The sequence below is a fragment of the Pipistrellus kuhlii genome, unplaced genomic scaffold (assembly GCF_014108245.1).
Source record: "Pipistrellus kuhlii isolate mPipKuh1 unplaced genomic scaffold, mPipKuh1.p scaffold_m20_p_10, whole genome shotgun sequence".
Classification (NCBI taxonomy): Eukaryota; Metazoa; Chordata; class Mammalia; order Chiroptera; family Vespertilionidae; genus Pipistrellus; species Pipistrellus kuhlii.
The window spans coordinates 17,841,494-17,862,571 of record NW_023425405.1 but is presented as its reverse complement, the minus strand read 5'-3'; the positions used below and the strand labels follow the sequence as shown (position 1 = coordinate 17,862,571).

The 21,078-nt window shown below is 38.8% G+C and overlaps 1 protein-coding gene across 2 annotated transcripts in view; it reads left to right on the top strand.

Annotated features, from left to right (window-relative positions):
• The window catches only part of DGKI (diacylglycerol kinase iota), a 375,198-nt gene that overhangs the window by 296,447 nt on the left and 57,673 nt on the right, over window positions 1-21,078 (top strand). For both annotated transcript variants that reach the window (XM_036428029.2, XM_036428022.2), the window contains 5 exons: window positions 1,728-1,772; window positions 12,629-12,698; window positions 15,210-15,250; window positions 16,111-16,238; window positions 19,841-19,963. In XM_036428029.2, coding sequence (XP_036283922.1) covers window positions 1,728-1,772; window positions 12,629-12,698; window positions 15,210-15,250; window positions 16,111-16,238; window positions 19,841-19,963 — 407 coding nt within the window. The remainder of the gene's footprint in view (window positions 1-1,727; window positions 1,773-12,628; window positions 12,699-15,209; window positions 15,251-16,110; window positions 16,239-19,840; window positions 19,964-21,078) is intronic.

Genomic DNA, 21,078 nt, shown 5'->3' with positions numbered 1-21,078 from the left:
ACTTACCATAGAGAAAGAGAGAAGAAGAGATCTCATATATGACCTTCCCAAGAACTTAAACTGCACCAGCAAAGCCAGGAGACCCAGTCCCCTCCCTGCAGTGGTCAATGGTTACTTGTATAAAACTCTGAGGGGAGGTAGTCACTTCCTTTATTTTGCAAATGGCAAAGAGCATAAATAGCCACTATTTAGCATTGTTTCTTTATTTAAGATGCACATTACCATCACTTGTTTTGGATGTGGCCTAGACATGTATATTTTTAAAGCTATTGGGTGATGATAATGGGTATCCTCAAATTAGCAGCTCTCTTTCAGGCAACAAACTATGCATCCATAAATGGCACAAATAAAGAAGTTATATAGTGTTTAAAATCCTAACAAGTTGTAGCCACTTAGCTTTAAACATTAGATTTTATTTCTCTTTAAATAAATTCAGGTAGGAGGCATAAAGTAATGTGAAAAATTACTAATTTTTCTCTTCAGCATTGTTAGAGAAATTGTGAATGCAAAACATTTTGGATTAAATGCTAAATTTTGAACACTGATACGGGTGAGAGAAGAATAGTCAACAAATCTTATACTTGTGTGCCTTCCTTGGTTATTTTTCACCAAGGATAATTCTAACATGTTAAAATTTGTGACCTTTTTAGCATGTGACTCAGGTCCAAATCAATATTTCAGGGACACCGTGTCTCAGTTTTCGAAATCGTGCTTGTATTTTATTGAACCACACCCAATAAATCTGCAATCGAAAGCTAATCATAATGGTTACCAAATGTTCCCCCCCCCCCTCCTTAACACTCAAGGAACAAGATTTCACAGTAGCTAAAATATAATACGTAACTGTTGAGAAAATCAACTTCTTGCCATGCACATCACACCAATATTCCACAAGAAGTGGGGTTCAAAAAAGGGGGAGAAGGGGAGACACGGGGAACGAGTGAACACATAGAGGCAACATTTTAAAACTAACTTGGGCACAGAGAGAAAGTTGATGGATCCTAGTGGGAAGCAGGTATGAGAACAAAGTTACCCAGGATTCCTGACTGCGAATAGAAGCAATACACGCATTAACAAAGAAGCCTGTGGGACTTGACCATGGCGACCACTTAGTTATAAAACTTTATCAAGGGAGCCAGGCTCTCGGAATCTGCCAGTAAAACCTCGTTCACTCAAACCTGTTGATTTGCTCTCCACGATAACGCAGAGGAGCCCAGTGATTTTCTCTTTGCAGTCCATGAAAACCCGTGTTTGCCAAGCAACTGATCAGTATAAACACAATTACGGGGACAGTATGTATTTGGTCTAAGATAAATACATTCTTTCTTAGTGCTTCAAGGGAGACTTTTAGAAGCTTTCTTCCCACGCCAAAAGATCAGGTGCAAATGAAACATGACCCCCATTTATTAGAACAAAGTTGCTGTCTTTTACTTTTGGCCTTCTTTTTTCCTTGGAATTGTAATCTATCAGTCACCTGTAAACACTATTTAAAATTTACAAGTTTCTATAGCTGAACGGCCTTTCTTCTCTCAGTCCAACTTGGTGTGCTTTTATTATTTTTGGCATTGTCTTCTTTGTTTAACCTTGAGGAGTTTGGGTGAACTAGATACTTTCCAGATGTCTTTAATAATATTAAATTGGGAGTTCAGGGGATAGAGTTGTGGCAGCAGCTTGTTCAAACTAATCTGAAGGCCTGAATATATATATTTTTTCCATTTTCTCACCAGGACCTGCAATCAGTTTCTTCTGGCTCCCACAGAGTTCATTACCAGGTAACACATACTTGACTCTCCAAGTTGAACGTCTCATTTGGATTAGAGTCCACATCTTCCCCAGAGAGAGGGTTTAAGCTGAGAACCTAGTGAAGTTATAGCATTGTGATTCGTTTGCAATTTTTTGGTTTTGGACATTCTTAGTCTAGCTCAAATTTGGGCTGTGGTTTTCCTCCCAGGTCATTTAGAAAAGACTACATAATGAAGTGATTTCTCGGTGCCGAATGCTAGAAAACTCAACTCTAACTTGACAGGGCAAGCGTCTATTGATTCGCATCAGCAAAGAGTTCAGTTCAAGGGTGGATTTCACGTGCCGTTTGGCCATGCTTCTTGTGTCCTTTTTCTGCTGGTTTTTGCGCCTCTGTTCTTTTCTGTCGACTTCAGCTCTGGACTAGATGTTTCCCTGGTCCCAGATAACAGGCGTTACAAGCCAGGGCTGTAATATTCTCCTTTCCTCCCAGGCAAGTGAATTCTCTGCCCCCCACAACCATCACGCAAACGTTCTAAAATGCAATCTGATCAGCCCATTCTGGCCTCTCAAACGGGATCCAGCAAACCCAGCCTCTCTCTAATGACCTGTGTCCAGATGTTCTTTGCCTAAACAGTCTCTGTGTGCTCAGTTTCTCCCAGCCCCTTCCCATCTCTCCTGTGCTACACCCTCTTCCCATTAGATTTCTCAGGCAGGACTCAGATCTCAGTGCTCAGTGTCCCCCTGAACTGCGAGGGCCCATGAACTTGGTGCTGGGAATCTGGTGTGGGAGCCAGAGCGTGCCAGTGCCTCCCTCTAGGTAACTCCTCTCCTAGGCTCCTCTACATCCACGTGGAGGAGGGGTTTAAATATGTCTAAACTTGTAAATCTGGGAGTAGCACCTCCCTGTAGGTTTTTAAGTATTTTGCTATACTTAAAACTTTCAGTTTAGCATCCTTTTGCATAAACAACAAAAGCAACATTTTCTACAACCCTATAGGAAGCCTTTCTTTCCTTGGACACTCTGAGCCCTCAGCAAGGCAGCCTGATTAACCCAGAGGCTGGCTGACACAGACAGTAGTGTGGTGAAGGCCTGGGGGGTGGGGCACAGGCTAGAAAGGGTCAATGAAGGGAAAGGGAGAGATATGTAGTACTTTCCATGATAAAGATAAATACATTCAAAAGACAGTTAAAAAAGAAGAGTCACGGAAACTGATGAGCAGCAGGAAAGCTGGAATTAAGAAGAAGGTGGAATTGTGATAGGAAAGAGTGAAATGTATTTCAAAGAAGAAGGAAGTAATGAAATGTGTCAAATGCTGTGGAGAGGCTGAAAGATGCAAACTGGTTTGTCTATTTTTCTGAGGATGCACAGACAATACATGCAAAAGAGGTGCTATTAGTTTTATGTAGAAAATGGCAAAACCCACTGGCAGGCAATGTAATACTAAATCTTTTCTTTCCTAATGCAGAAGCCCATCGTAATAGAATCTCTGTCCAGAGGGTGATGTAGGAGAAACCTACAGGAAACATGAACCACAGAAAGCCTTACGTGCTTTTTAACAAATTTCTTGTATGAGGTGGTACTAAATGTGCTTGGAGAACTAACTCACTGTGATAGAACGAGTAAATGCCAGCAAGTCTACATCTTGAGAAACTCCTCTCAGCTTACTAATTTGCAGGTGGGATTTTAGCTGGCTATTTTCTAAGGCTAGAGAGAACTCTAGAAAGAACCAGCATTCAGAAAGTAGTACAAGTGCCCACGGCACCTTGTTAGTGGCAGTTTCTAGTCATTTGAGCATCATGGTTTCTTCCTTTCCCAAGTTCATAGTGAATTGCCAACAAAGCACCACGGCTCAGAAGTGACACCTTGTATTCACCTGACGAAGCATAATGGGTTATACAAGAGTGTGTTGGATATTTATAGCCTGCTCAAAATTCCAGCTGACACCGTTGCTCAGGTCAAAACACAAAGGCCCCTCCATCCGAATGGCATCTCATGTAACCTGTTAAGCGATAACTTAGACAAGCACAATGCATTGTGTTCACAGATGTTCCTGAGCTTGGCAGATCATCTAGAATTCATAGAGAAATTGGACTCTGACTCCCTGTTTGATATTAAATGCTTTTTGAGCTTATTTTTTTCTGCTCCCTCTTGGTCTTCATTCTATCCCTTGTTAACCCTAAGTCCTAAGGGTTAAGAAGTGAAGCAAATTCAACTGTTGCAGTGATTCTCAGCTAGGGGAGATTTTTTCCCCTCAGACAGGAAATTTGGCAGTTTGCACATTTTTGTGTGTCACTATTAGGGGAGGAGGTGCTGCTGAATTCTGTTGAGGTTCTGCTGAATTCTGGTGCTGCTGAATTGTGCCAGAGGTGCTGCTCAACACCTTACAATGCATGGGACAGTCCCCTACAAAAAGAAGTATCCAGCCCTGAATGTCAATAGTGAGGAACATAAAAAATCTGGAGTCATTCTGATGAGCCTCAGGACATGACTAGGTTCCACAGGCAGATGTAGGTCCTAGTTGAGGAAAGACAGGGAAAGAGAAAGAGGAGCAGGAAGAGAAAATAATGAAGGAAATAGAGGCATCTGGATATGGGAAGGCAGTATAAGCAGAGAACCAGCAGCCATGGAACCAGTCACAATTTGGGTGTTTGTAGACACTTAGTTTCTCCATTTCCCCAGGAGAAGACTCATGAAATACTGATGTGGTTGGCACACAAAAGTGTGCTTTCCAGGATGTTTTGAGCTAATAATTTGATATTTTAATGAATATAATAGGATTTTGTACTAGTTTCAAAAAGGGATCTATCTAGTTGTTTTTTCTTTAAGAATGAATTTACTTACAATTAACACTAGAATGGTTGGAATATTTAGAAGTAGCTATAACATTTTGAAAAGAATTTGTATCCTTTGGAGGTGCCTTTTATTTCCATAAGAAAAAACTCTTGGTCAGTTGGTCAGATCTGTATTCACATCCACTTGCCTCCTCTTTATTTTTTCTTGCACACCTACCTGATCCTCCTCTATGGGATAGATTTGTGTTGTATTTCAGCAGAACTCTGTCTAGTCTAGGCAAACAGTATTGGCCACAAATATTTCATTTGTTTATCTTGTCCTTATTCATCTCTTTTTGTTCTTTGAAATCTCTCGCTCTTTAATTTGTTTTCTGAATTTTAGAAGAGTCTTTCAATGGATAGGTTGAAACAAGTTTAAGGGAGTCGTTCTGGGAATTAGTTTATCTTAAAGAAGGACAGGAGGTAGGGATTTTGTAGGATGTTCCTTTGGGCTAGATCAAAGCTATCAGAAATGGATTGTAGAAGGAATTAAAATAAGACTTGCCTGAGGCCAGTTCTGTTTGCTTTTACTGGTACAAGTGAAGGCAGTGCTGCTGCTAACACACACATACACACACACACACACACACACACACACAGTTGTTAATGGAAGACTTTCTCACAAAATGGGCTCTTGAAAATGTTAGAATAGCTCTCATTCCCATCTCCGTAATTATTTATTCTTCTTTCAACACTGGTTTTGGAAATGGGCATCCTGTATTCTGTGTAAGAGTTGTGGGTGGTAAAGAGTTTTGAAAGACCATAATAATTTTAACTATATTAATATGCATTTCAATTACATAAACATGTATTTTTAACCATTCCTGATGGATCCATTCACCAAGGATAAGGAGACATTGCTATATAACTTGGTGATGAAACTAGAAGGGACAATAACTAACTAGATGTTTTGAGCACAGGAGATGTCAAGGCAGGCAGAAGGAAAATTTGGATAGGCAAACAGGAAAGAAATTTGGAAGTAAAGTAATTATTAACTGGACATTATTAAGTGAAACAGGGATTCCCAGTGCAAAGGGACTGCTGATTTGCTTCTGCTTATGTCTTCCCTGCATTTTATGAAAGAAAATGAATTTCATTCATAGTGAAGGTATAGTTAAATGCTGGGTGAATATTGCTTAATTGGATAATCTACTAGAGCATGTAATGGGACTGCTGTGCCTTCATTAAATTATATGTGCATCAGCTATGAGTAATTAAATCTAAATTAAGGGCAAGTTTGACATATGCATGCCAAATAGTGGTTTAGATAATTTCCTTACCAATTACATATAATTCATGCCAGTTGAGTTAAATATATATATGTGAAAAAAATAGGTTTGCTTTGTGCATATGACTCTATTTTTAGCATGGGAAATGTATTTTCTATTAGCATTTTCAAAAGAGAAAATTTCACCTATCGGAATTTTTGAAATGGGCAGAATTTCTTAATATTATTTGTCTATAGAGCATGAAGTTTTAGAGAATTAATACATTTAAAGTAGAAAGTATCATGCTATGTCCAAGGTTACCTCATTCTACTTATATTATAAGGCAATGGCAGTTACATCCATCTAAATCACACCATTTATGTGAAGAAAAATAACAACCCAAAAAATGAACAAGTCAAGTACTTCATCTCTTTGATGAATCATTGATTTGATTATGCAGTGTGAGAGGACTGAAGTAGCTGGAAGCCCTAAATTAGCACCAGAAGCTATTGAGGTGATGGGGCACAGCCCAGGTAATGATGTAAATACACAATTACACTTCCTAAGTGTCTGCAGACAGGTGCATACTTTTAAGCTTGCTTATTTTTTATGGTTCTATCAGAAATTACGTCTGTATATTCACAAAGCAAACATATTTCCAACCATTCTTGTTCAGTGACATAGCCTTTGCCATGTTCACTCAAGCTGGTCAATGAAGCCAAGGTGTGCCCTGGGAACAAAATTTGACCTCTTGTAAGGGGCTGTTTTGTTTCTTCTCACCACCCGCCTTTCCTGTTCAAGGCTGATTCGTGGTTCCTACTACACTGCTGGCTACTCTTCATGGCCCCTGTGAATCAGGACACAGTGACGGAGGTGTATCACCCACAATGTGTTAGCAATTAGAGTTATTTAAAACAAAGTTGTTGCAAATTCAGGATTACCTCTTTTCTACCATCACACACTCACCTGTGTTCTGATTCTCCTTTTTGAGTAGGAAAAGAAGGCGTGTAGATAGACAAGATGTAGGAATCATGTGAATCCTGAGTCTATAAGAACCTGTGTGGCCATCATTAATGAAGAACATCAGAAAGAAGTTCATGGACTGCCTTTAAGTTACTGTGATTCCTTTTAAAAATACTTGTTTTTATTGATTTCAGAAAGGAAGGGAAAGGAAGAGAGATAGAAATATTAATGATGAGAGATAAGCATTGATCGGCTGCCTCCTGCACCTCCCCAACTGGGGATCAAGCCCACAACCCAGGCTTGTGCCCTTGACTGAAATCGAACCTGGGACCCTTCAGTCCACAGTCTGATGCTCTATTCACCGAGCCACACCAGCTAGGGCATGTGATTTCTTTTTGACAATCAGCTTTTCTTAATTACTGCTCCTTTTTAATCCATTCAAATATGCATTTGTCTTTAATATGAAGATCCTTAAGGCATTTTTCTTGACTTTCATTAACTACTTATGTCATGAAATTTTCCAGGCTTTATAATCCTGGATTATCTTAGTTTTCTGATTGTATACAATTCTATATTTCTTCTTGATTTTCAACTCCCCACCTAAAGTATACATTTCTGCTATGCATCCTTCTGTATCTTTTTCCATAAGTATGCAAAGCTACACACATAGACATATGTGATGTTTTGTTTATTTTTTCAAGATAAAAATGTACTTATATTATTTGTGCACTAGCTGTACACATTATACCACTGTTTAGTTAGAATAAGCATAAGAATATGAATTAAAATCAACTCACTAAATTAGACTGTAGCCTAATATTTCTAAATGAACTCTAGCATTGGCCAACTAACCGTACAACCAAGTGAGATGATTTTGTAATTCTAGTAATTTTTCTTATACATATTCTGCTGGGGGACATTCCCCAAATATGAGAGTATTCAGTAGAACAAATAACAGAAAAGGAGTGATAAGTCTAACTTTTCTTTAATATACAACCATCAAGGAATACAGAGAACAATGTTTATGGGAAATTCTCTGAATAAAAAAAAGGAGTATACAGATTTGAAAAAAAAAGAGAAAAAAAAAGGAAAGAATGAGTACCAGTCCCTAAAATGTTATTCACTGAGTAATTGACAGCTTGTTGAAATTACCTTTTAATGCCAGACAATGAGAATGAGTCAGGGCGAAAGCTGTAGGTGGAGGTCTTAAAGTAGAAGGAGCGATAAAGGAAAAGCAAGAATCAGCAGACTTCTGCTCTACTTGACATCATGACAGCTGGCCTCTGTATAGTGGAGTGTACAACTGGCCTCTGTATAAGTGGAGTGTATGATTTAGGATTGTACCACTGGGCAATACATCAGTGTGAGGGCTATTTGAAAAATTCTGCCCCTACCATACGTTGTGAGCCCCAAACTTCAGACTTGAAAGGAACGGACTTTCTTAAATGTGAGTTGAGCCTTCCATGAGCTTCCCAATGAAGTCTTCTGCTATTTGATTGCCAGACTCCAGTTCTTTGGGCAGCTGACTCAAAAACCCTTTTCCTCAAAATCGGTGACTTCTGACAATAGTTTAGGAAATAAATTAAAATCACAATGGCCATCCCTTTGGAAAAGAAGTTGCAATCTGATAAATTAGACATACAGCAACTCCAAAAATTGGAGCAAGAAACGAACTCGGGAGGACCCAGGTGGCCCACAGTGCATTGGACAGCCTCTGAAGAGTTGGCCAATGCTTTGTTCTTCTTTATGACCTTACAAATCATGTGCCTTGCACTATATTAGCTTTACTAACTACACATTGAAGAGATTGGTCATAGTCATGTCATGGGAGTAAAATAATGGATAGTTGTGTGACAACTGACAACCCAAATCAGCAAATGAAAGATGGGGAATACTATTGAATGAGGCAAGGCCAGTAAAATAAACTGTTCTGAAAATTATTGCTGCTGGTGATGCAAGATATTCAACCTTGAAGACAATACCCTGTATTTAAGACAATTGGGTAGTTGTTAATACTGTGAAAAGAGGCATTGAATTTCCGATTAAGACAAGTCCTACAAACACCAAATCAATAGTGGCATGATTTCAGCCTTTATTTGATGTCACTCTTTTCTGTGCCCATTTACATGAATCTATCCTGTTTCTTTTCTTTGAAACCAAAAACTGATAACAAATGCATTTATGGATAAAGTAGTGTAGTGTTGATATAGCACCATCTGAAAGATCTGGTCTGAAATGTGACTGATGAACTCCTCTTGTGTTTAAAGGTCAATATTGTTTTAGGTAAAATAATGTCATCCCAGCTGCCCCAGTATCTGCATGTTGACATGTACTAGCTAATAAGTTAAGAATTTATTTTTTAATTGAATTTATTGGGGTGATATTGGTTAATAAAATTATATAGGTTTCAGGTGTTCAATTCTACAATACATCATCTGTGTATGGTATTGTGTGTTCACCATCCCAGGTCAAGTCCCTTTCCATTACCATTTATTCCCCCTTTTACCATCCTCTACCTCCTCCCATTCCCTTTTTATCTGGTGTTCACCATACTGTTGTGTCTATGATTTTTTTTCTTCTTTGCTTAATTGCTTTACTTATTTCACACAACCTATCTCCCCTCTGACAGCTGTCAGTCTATTCTTTGTATCTATGAGTCTGTTTCTATTTTGTTTGTTATTTTGTTTATTAGATTTCACATATAAGTGAAATTATGTGGTGTTTGTCCTTCTTTGACTGGCTTATTCACTTAGCATAATAGTCTCCAGGTAATGAGTTAAGCATTTCGCATGCCATTTCATATACGCCTCAAAAGAACTCTTTACAGTAGATACTACGGTAGCCATTTCACAAATGAAGCATCCAAGGCACAGAATAGGAAAGAAATTTGCCTAAAATCTTAGTTAGTAGGTGATAGAGCCAGGGATGCCATATGCTCACAGTTAGTGCTCTTGGCTATCAGAGTTCCATGCCTCTGGGTTTGCTACTTAACTGAGGCTAGATCATCTACAGTTTGTTACATGTTTGTTTGTTTTTTCTTCCCACTTATCCATCCGTCTTTCCTAAGATACTTAAATACTACTTCAAAAACAAGAACATTTTTGTCATTTCAATTCTTAGTCTTCTGATTTTATCCAACAAAATTTTAAGTTTTCCAAAGTAGAATTTTCTTACTAAAAGTAACTTTTTACTCAGTTTTTCAACTCAGATGAAATACAGTCTCAGCACCCATCAGATTTTCCTTCTCTTTTCCCTCAGATATCTTAGACAAAGTCCTAGCATCTGGGTGTGCTCAGTAGCCAGATTTTTTTGTGTATTAGAATGTGTTGGTATATTGAGTGAGTATGTTTTCTATTTTGTCAATCTGCTACATCAAAACATCATTTTAACACCAATTTCAGGAAATTCTTCAACTTTAGGGTTCTAATGCAGGTGAGATCCTTCCATCTGCATATATTTGTGTGGCTACACTAGTTCTAATGGAAGTTTTTGTTGAGGAAAAAAAAAGAAAATTTTGTTGAAGTTTCTGTATCTTTTTATAACACTTAAGTTTTTAAAATAACTAATTTGATTGCACTGCATTATGAATAATCCCTATTTTGGGTGGATAATACATTTTTTTCTTTGGAATTCAAATGACTTTCAACATAGGATCTCATTATCCTATTAAGAGTTTTTTTGTTTGTTTTTAACAAGGTTGAAAAAAGGTAGGAGAGGATGCAAACCTAGTTTAGGGAATCCGTTTCAGATAAGTTAAGGTGATTCTGTAGCCATCTTTCTAAGATTGCAATTTAATCTTCAGGTGATGGGGAAGTGTCCAATATTTTTCAATACTTTTTTCTATGAAATTCCTGTGCCTTAAATTAGTGAAGTATTTTTTAACTTCAGTTATTAAGGTAATCCAATTCTCCATGTAAATAGGTCTTCCTCTTGTCTATTTTTTTTAAAAATAAACCATCAGAAGAACTTACAGTGCCTTACTTGAAGGGCTGAAAAATGCTTGGGAAGGACCATGGATAGGAATAAGCGATAAGTTCATTGCACTCTTCTGTTTATGAATTAGCCTGAATTTAGCACACTTCCAAGAGAATAGCTGCAAAGCTCAGAGGGCCTCCATTATTTGATGCTATAATCACCAGTAACTTTGTAATAATTCCTATTCTTGTGTATCTGGATATTAAGGCTTTTTACTGATTAAAATCTTCTTATTTTATCAAATTGTCTCTGACATAAATATTTGATTATTTAAATTAATAGCTTTTTAACCTTTGGAGGGTTTGGTAATCTGTAGGAAACAGTGGTTCCTCTATTCAGGAAAATGCATATACTTGATGTAGACACCCCGAATTTAGCATAAAAACATGAGGGAGTTCAAGGATTGTTGGACCTATTTAAGGGTCTATTGGAACCTATTTGAAGAGCTCTGTGGCAACCAGTGTGTTTTCACAGAGCAAATGTAAACCAAATTCCTTTAAGCAAGTTGACTGATTTCAAAGGCTTCATGAATTAAGGTCAGACTAAATGACCAGAAAATAAGCAAAATAAACAAAGAAATTCTCCAGACACGGATGCTCTCACTTAAAGAGGTATATAATGATATCAGTATTACTTTATCCACCTGTGGGGAAGCAAGTTATGTGGCTGAGGCAATATATTAATCTGCATTTTATTACATTAGACTAAATAATATCCAACATTTTCTAATTTGAATATTCTAGCAGTACCATTATTAATCTTTAGGTTTTTAAAATGATAAGTCAAGTATTTATGTATTCTTTCAGAGTGGATTTTAACCTCAGGGATTAGGATACTTTCATCATAGTAGTCTTTGTAGCACATTCCACATTAAAATTCAGACATTACCCTTGGTGTTCAAGTTATTTTATTCCTAAAGAAGATAGCCATATTTGTTTAAGATGTTTATTTATTCACTTTCATAGTTTCCTCTATATATTTCAAATACCTTACAAACTTCTTGATTTATGATTATATTTCTCACCAAACAGAGACATGTTGGTAACATTGGGAACCTTAATATTTCTGAAAAAGAAAATAGTTCATATTTTATATTTGTCAAAATATAATTCTCAAAATAGTGAACATAATTCTCATATAAGCAGTTATTGAGCACATGTCAAGATTTTATTTAGCTTAATCAGCAAGGTGACAAAGCCAGTCCAAAAAAGAAGAATATGTATGTAATTCTGTATCCATAGCCATATAAATTCTACTCATATACATATAAATTTTGGTACCAGTCCTCAGTGAGACCAAATTTCTTCTGTCAATTATTCAATTTACAGAATCTATTCATATTAATAACTCCAGCTTTTTAATAATAAAATGTATCCCTTTTGTTCTGGTAATTTACGTCTTGTTCTACGCCATTAGCATACAGACTCACCTTGTACAAGACCGAATGATGAGTTCTACCTCCAGAGATTTTTTTTGTAGGGGAAATTTTATACCTATGTAGAGAACACAGATATAAATGACAGCCAGTTTCTCAGCATCACAGAAGGAAAGAAATTCTTTGAAGGAAGTAAATGTCCCACGTTCTATCATTTGTGAATGTTGAATGGAATAATTGAAAACCTCTTAGAAATTTTATATGGGAATTTTTTTAAAAAGTTCTATGTAAAATGATTTATTTCAAAGCAGAGCCCTTGTTTCTAATATATATACATATGTTCATATATCTATATCTATATCTATATCTATCTAAATCTATCTATATGAATGATTTGGTCTCACACTAGCACTTTGTGTAGGAAAGGATGCTCACTCTGCTCTTAGACAAAGGTGATGTGGCAGGTTACAGAGTGAGGGAAGCCCCTCAGGTCGTTCAAATGGAGCCATAGGATGTGTGTGTCTCTTTCCAGGACCAAGAAACCTCCTTCCCCAGGGCACTCTCAGCTCAGAGACTCTCCCCACGGTGGTGCTTTCTAGATGGTGAGTGTTCCTGTCTTTCATGGAGGGGTGGGGTCTGGGAAGCTGCAGGGCAAGGCATCCATTGATCAATTGGACTCCAGTTTTCCAAAAGATTACTCAGAAATCCTTCATGTGGTTCCTCAAGGATGTGGACTTACTGATGTCGTTACACCTTTCTGAAGTCATTTTCCTCAAAGCAAGTTGGTTAACTCTGGCTGAACTTCACAGCATCAGACTGCTCAAGCTAGCATTTTCCTTCATTCCTCTCACCCCTCCCCTACCTCACCTCTGCTTCCTGAAAAGTATTGAATGCCTATCTTACATTGAGGCCAGTAGATAGGTTCAGTAACCATGGGATAGGTGCCAGCATGTATGTGTCTTGCCTATTTTGCAGCTTTCATATCATTTTCACTAAGTCATCACTTCAGTGTGATGCATAAGATTTTATCAAAGCATAGAAAATTTCAGTTGTGTTCATATCTGCCCTGCTGAGCATGACATTGAATGCATAATAGGTCAGTTATTTCTGATTGGTCAATGAGTCCATTTTCCATTGCAAGCATCTCTCGATCCCTCGATGCTTCTGAATTCTATTTTCCTATTCAATTACCTATATTGAAGTCCATTCCTGCTTATATGCTTCCCAGTGTATCTACCACCTAGAGTCTCTCTAGCTTACGTCGAAGATCCCTCTTTGTTTATCTGTGAATGCGTCCGAGAGGATATAACTGTGGATAAGAGTAGGACAGGATGTGTGATGTCCGATCAGTATCATGAAGACAAGCTCTTGTGTCTATCTGAAACCTAAGCCACATGAATCATGACATAGCTTCCCACTGATGGCTTGTCACTGTCTCTGAAGGTAAATCACGCTGCTCTTCCTCCAGCTCTTTATTCCTGGTGAGGAGAAGAACAATCATTTTCCCCTGAAAAACGGCTTATATTTGGTAAAACTATGGAAATGTATGTGAATTTTTCTACATATAGTCTGTTCTATTTGCAGACTTTAAATTACAATCAATATTTAAATAACATTGTTTGTTTTTTTATATATATTTTTATTGATTTTGTACAGAGAGGAAGGCAGAGAGATAGAGAGTTAGAAACATCTATGTGAGAGAGTCATCGATCAGCTGCCTCTTGCACACCCCCTACTGGGGATGTGCCCGCAACCAAGGTACATGCCCTTGACCGGAATCGAACCCGGAACCCTTCAGTCCCCAAGCCGATGCTCTATCCATTGAGCCAAACCAGTCTTGGCTAAATAACATTGTTTCTAATAAAACTATTTATAGAGTGAAACTAATATGGGGATTAAGAGCATTATCCATAATTGGTTAAACAGAACAAAGTAGAATAAGTCCTTCTCAGCGATTCTCCTCCTCTGTTGCTTTTAGAGGGCAGGGGCAGGGGCAGTTCTGTTTCTTAGCTCACTTCCTTTGGAGGAAAGCTTCTCCTTAAATATTTATGGTTTTTAAATGATTGTTTGCATTTTGAGTTTTCCCCTCTAGTACTATATGCAGAAAATCTTAATATTTGGACTCTGATAGATTTAAGGAAGGAGAAACATAATTCTTAAATGTTAAGAATAATGGAGGGATAAGGACACATATGTAATACCTTAATCAATAAAGAGATTAAAAAAATAAAACAAATGTGGAAAAAACAAACAAACCAACAAACAAACAAAAACAGAATAATCAGAATAATTTCTGAAAACCCAAGTTTATAATACTTTTTTCCTCAAGCCACAGCTGAAGCCAGTCTCTTTTAAAAATGCTTAAGTTATATCTATAATTTAATTTATGTATGCAATAATTTATAGATATATGTATTAGTATTAATATTAGTATTATTGTTATTGCTGTTTTGACTTTCTTCAGACATAGCTTAGGGACTCAGTTTTAAGGTGAAATGATACCTTTAATACTAGATGTGGTCCCTGGCTCTGCTTCTTCAAGATCTTTTTCAAAATGAGAACCACTTTCTTGGGAGGTCTGGCTACCCAGTTTTTTTGTTTGTTTGTTTGTTTGTGTTTTTTCTAGCTTTATTTACTTAATAAACACACATGGAGTCCCAGCTCTGTTTCAGGCCCTAACATCTAGAGACATAAAATAAATAAATGAAACAAAGACATTTAAAGAGGCAGATACCTTAGTCTCATTATCTGAAGGAAGTTCCTATAAAAAGTGTAAACAAATGTTAGTGTGCATAGAAGTGGAAGCAATGAATTCTGTCTGTGGTAGGGACCAGGGGCCTGAGGAAGGGCTCACAAAAGAGGCAACATCTCACTTGCTCCTTAAAAGGCAATAAGATTTAGACAGGCAGGTGTAGTGGGGAAGGCAGGGCCTTCTAACAGCAGAGGCCAGGAAGTCCTGCGATTTTCTTAATATACTTAGGGACCAGTCAGTAGTCCCTAAACGGGAATGTTTCTGATTGATGTGGGAGAACAGAAGGTTAGACGTTTAGTGCCAGATCACAGGACACTCTGAATGCCATATCCTTTTTTCTTTTTTCTTTTTTTTTTTCTAGCAACTTCTGCTGATCGCTTTTATCGAATAGACAGATCTCAGGTACGTTTTCTTGAACCTGCTTGTGAAAGTGAAAAAGCCCCTAGTAAATATGCTTTATTGGAATCCAATCTGATAAATTCCTCTAACAAAAACATGGAAACACACATTTTGGAATTACACACTTTGCCTAAGCTGCTTATTTGTCTTGCGTTTTGTGATCTGTGGACTGGAGATGATATGGCTTGACCTTTTAAATGAGTACAGAAAATAGCTAGACTTGTAAGTATCATTTCCAGCCTGCAATTTCTTCAGATCATTACTTATATTGCTTCTTATAAATACTGCTTCCTAGTCAAAATAGATGCCTTTGAAAATTTGAGACCTCAAATTTAAGACCTCATGTATATATCTAGGCTACTTAGTTTCAACCCCGCACCTCTCAGAGTTCCATAATAAGAAAATAAAATGTTTATGCCTAATGATGCCATGTTCCCACTGTCCAAATTCTCCTGCAAAAAGAAAGGACCATGTGGAATCCTGTGATAGCACCTAGTTAGCAATGCCATTTAGCCTTGACCAGATCCTGGAGGGAGGAAGTCCACTCCTGCTGGACCAAGTTCAACGTAGGCGTCACTTTTTTGGTAGTATTTGGGCATCTCTGGTTATACCTAACAAGATCCTGGTCAACTAGGAACCCAAACCAAGAGGGATTTACCTCTCTCCCTCCCCAGCCTCTTGTTAGGATGTTGCTTTAGGGAGGGACGTCCACAGGTCAGGCCTCTGAACATTGACTGTGGCCATTTGATTAGTCACAGAACTTCATTATTCCTCAAGTCCAAGAAGCTTTCTTTTGGTTACCCTTCAGATGATGGATTCAAGCATCCTGTTAGTCAGCTGACAGACTTCTTTTTCTTCCTTAGGAACATTTGCACTTTGTGATGGAGATTTCTCAAGATGAGGTTTTTATTCTGGACCCAGACATGGCATTGTCACAGCAGGCAGGGACACCGCCAGGAATGCCTGACCTGGTGGTGGAGCAAGCTTCAGGGTGAGTAGGCGGCTCCGTTGACATTGATGGCGAGACTGGCCACAGGGTGCCAATGGTGTCTTGTTTGGCTTTGGAATTGGCATTTCTAATGATGTCAAACTATTTTAAAATACAATAATTCCCTTCTTATCCATGGGAATATGATTCAAGAATCTCACTCCTCCAATGGGTGCCTGAAACTGTGGGTAGTATCAAACCCTATATACTAGTTTTTTTCTATACATACCTATAATAAAGTTTGATTTATAAATTAGGAACAATAAGAGATAAGCAATAATGCCTAATAATAAAATAGAATAATTATAATACTATACTATGATAAACATTATATGAATAGTCTCCAATTCCTCCCTCCTCCTTCCATCCCCTTCCCCCACGATCTTATAACTTAGATGGACAGCCACTAAGTGACTAATGGGCAGGTAGTGTGCAGTGTGGAGATCCTGGACAGAGGGGTGGTTTCCATCCCAGGTGGGACAGAGTGGGATGGCATGAGATTTCATCAGACTACTCAGAATGACATGACATTTAAAACCTAAGAATTATTTATCTCTGGTAACTAAAACCACAGAAAGTGAGACCACAGATAAGTTGGGGCTCCTCTACCAGTTTTCTTGTTGTATTTCATCTGAGTGTTGTATAGCTGGATTCACTATAAGTATGACTTATGAATGGTTGTGTAGAAGGACATTCTCCCACCCAGGTTTTTCTGAGCCTTCTTTACACACCACATCCACACTTCCTACCAAACTAGCATTTGCATTTATGCATCTATATCTATAAGGCCTGTATTAGCCAAATAAAAATTGAAACAGGTGATTTGACAATTATTTTTCTCCTCTTTCACATTCTCCCTCTTCTTTGCTATATCTAAGCATCCTGAGGCATTGAGATTGTATAACAATAACTGCCACTTGCCAAGCACTTATTATGAGCCACGTACTGTGCTAAATGTGTTTCTTATATTCCTGTCACTACTTCATAATGACTTAATCATCCTAAGTCATCTGTACTTGTTTCCTCATCTGTAAAAGGAAAATAATAACACCTACTCATAGAATTGTTTGAAGATTAAAGTAATTGATACGTGTGAAACATTTACAATAGTTCCTGCACTTGATAGATACTTAATCAACATTATTTTATTCAAATCATTATCATCATTTCACAATGACCCTGTAATTTGCTACTATTATTGTCCTAAGTCCATAGTAAGAAAATTGATGCCTAGAGGGTTTTGAAACTTTCCAAGTATTGCACAGAAAATAAGTGGAAAAATTGAGAAGTAGTCACAGGTTTTCTGATGTCAGAACCCATAAATTTAACCACTACATTGAACCACCAAAATGATACTGATATATACTGATACATACTGAATTGTTATTTCAACAATTCGAAAATATTTATTTAGAGCTATTTTATGTGCCATATACTAGTGTAAGCACTAAGGAACAAGGATGCCAAAATTTAAACAGACAAAAATCTTTGCCCTTTGTGAAGTCTAGTGAACTTAAGTGGTTTACTGGTTAAAATAAGGATTTCCTTGGAAAGCGCGGCGGACACACACACACACACACACGCACTCAGATAACAAAGTATACACACATACCTATATAGTCAAACAGAGTTACTCGTTTGAGTTACTCTTATGCCTGCTTACCCTTCTTCACTTGCTGCTATTTCTAAATATCTCCAACACTGCCAGGGCCAGCTCATGTCTGTGATGTGGACTGAGTCTCTGAGCATCAAGAGAAGACAGATGTTGTAGGATGGAACAGATATATAGCTGTGCTTAGGAAGCCAGAGTTAGTGATACCAAAGCTATCCTGGTGTGAAGGTAAAACTGACAGGCACAAAGATGGTAACCCTGGGAGTTCCACAGGGTGATGGAGAGGACCCTCTTTGTGGGACTATAAATCAAGCCTGTTAGTTATGGAGAAAACAAGTGAATGGTGAGTCCTACCCCAGATGCATTAGGTTCTAAAATCTAGCTGTCCTCCCACCCTACCTGAATTGGTATTACAGATGACTCACATCCCTTTGGTCTAATCTATCCTTGATCTCATAAGAGTAAATCATTCTGCCACGCTCAATCTAGTCTTTGACCTGTTGGTCATTCTCTCCATGTCAAATCACAGCCAAAAGAAATGGCTTGCCTTGGTTAGAACTCTATTAACTCTAGCTCCATGAATAACACAGCCTGAACATCCACAAATACTTGAATCAGTCCCCTTATTTTTCTCATCAGGGGCTCCCACTGGACATAAACCAGGAACAGTGGAGCAGGGGAAGAGGATGGGCTTTATTTTCTTAGCTGTATTTCAGTTTCAGGCTTCTTCTTTTATGTTACACTAGAGGCCCGGTGCACGAAATTCATGTGCGGGGCGGGGAGTGGAGGGATATCCCTCAGCCCAGCCTGCACCCTATCCAATCTGGGACCCCTTGAGGGATGTCCGACTGCCTGTTTAGTGGAATTGGGCTTAAACTGGCAGTCAGACATCCCTCTCATAATCCAGGACTCCTGGCTCCCAACTGCTCGCCTGCCTGCCTTCCTGATTGCCCCTAACTGCTTCTGCCTGCCAGCCTGATTACTCCCTAACCACTCCCATGCCAGCCTGATTGATGTCTAACTACTCCCTGCCAGCCTGTTTACCCCCAACTTCCATCCTCTGCTGGCCTGGTCACCCCTAACTGCCCTCCCCTGCAAGGTTGATCACCTCCAACTGCCCTCCCTTGCAGTCCTGGTGCCTCCCAATTGCCCTCCCCTGCTGGCCATCCTTTGTTGGGCATCTTGTGTCCACATGGGGGCAGGATCTTTGACCACATAGGGACAGCTATTATGTGTTGGAATGATGGTCAATCTGCATATTACTCTTTTATTAGATAGGATAGAGGCCTGGTGCATGGGTGGGGGCCAGCTGGTTTGCCCTGAAGGGTGTCCCGAATCAGGGTGGGGGTTCCCTTGGAGCGTGGGATGGCCTGAGTGAGAGGCCTGTGGTGGTTTGCAAGCCAGCCATGCCCCCTGGTGACCCAAGCAGAGGCTCTGGTATCTGGAATTTATTTACCCTCTACAATTGAAACTTTATAGCCTGGAGCAGAGCCAAGCCTCCTGCTCGCTTCCTGGCTGACGCCATTTCTATTTGGATTTGTTTACCTTCTATAACTTTGTAGCCTTGAGTGGAGGCTTAGGCTGGCTAGGGCAGGTGGAAAGCTTGGCTTCTTCTGTTGCCTGGGAAATCCAAGCCTCCCTCCTGCTCTCTGTGGCCATAGCCATCTTGGTTGGGTTTATTTGCATACTTGCTCTAATTGGCTGGTGGATGTGACAGAGTGATGGTTAATTTGCATATTATCTTTTATTAGGTAGGATTTTAAATGACTTATCTTGAGATTCAGTTTTCTCATCTATAAGGAGGTCAGAATCATACAAATGGTTCACAAGGGTTGAGAAAATTAAATGAAACAGTAAATATGAAGTAACTAGTAAATGCCCAATACAGGTGGGTTCCCCTTTTCACATTTAGAGACAAGAATCATCTTGAGAAGGTGTAAGTAAGTCCTGTGGCTGACTTTGCTTACCTGTATGGTGCCCTTCTCCCTCCCAGGATGTCAGACTGGTGGAATCCTTCGCTACGGAGACGCATGCTGAGCGACAGCGGTTTGGGAATGAGAACTTTACGTTTCGAGGACTCTGATATGAAAGATCTCAGCCACTCCCATGCACTACAGTAAGAGTTCTCTCTCTGTTCTTTTTTTTTTTTTTTTTTTTTTTTTTTTTTTTAACAACAGATAGCCAATTTATTTAAAAAGTCTGATTTAAGCATCTGCAATGGTGACTTCAAACTCTACTCCCAGCTCAATGCTGATGGAAGTGATCTGCTTGACAATCTCCGAAGGGCTGTGCAAGTCGATGAGCCACTTGTGGATCCTCATCTGAAAGCGATACCAGGTCTTGGAGCCCTCCCCACAGGGAGTCTTCCTAGTAGGGATTCTGTTCTTTACTAGTGTGTCACTGTGGTTCCTGGGAGAGGATTGGGTGGGATCTTCACCAATGGCAAATCTTCTCTTGTCAGTGGTATTCATGCTGTCTCACAACTTGTCACCCTGTGATTTGGCATTTTATTCACTAACAACAACAGCAACAACAACAACAACAACATTATGCCTAAAACATGGTAGATATGCAACAAATCTGAATGCCCTTTATCTGGGATCTTGCATTCAGTTTTGTACGTTGAGAGCTTGTCTAGCTCCTAATGCCAGAGGAGATTATTTATTAGTTTATCTATATTATTGAAAGTATTGCAGATGTCCTCTTTTCCCCACATTGAACCTCTCTTCCCCACTCCCACCCCCTCCCGGGCCTTTACCAAACTATTGTCTGTGTCCATGGGTTATGCATATATGCATGTAAGTTCTTTGATTAATGTCTTCCTGTCCCCCCAAACCCCCCACTCTTTCAAGAACCTTCAATCTATTTCATGTTCCCATGTCTCTGGATCTGTTTTGTTCATCAGTTTATTTTGTTCATTAGATTCCACATGTAAGTGAGATCATGTGATATTTGTCTTTCTCTGACTGGCTTATTTCACTTATCATAATACTCTACAGATCCCTCCATGTTATCCCAAAGGGTAAGCGATCCTTCTTTTTTATAGCTGCATTGTATTCCATGGTGTAAATGTCCCATAGCTTTTTTATCCACTCATCTACTGATGAGTACTTGGGCTGTTTCCATATCTTAGCTATTGTAAATCACGCTGCTATGAACATAAGGGTGCATATTTCCTTTCTGATTGGTGTTTCAGGCTTCCTAGGATGAATTCCTAGAAGCGGAATCACT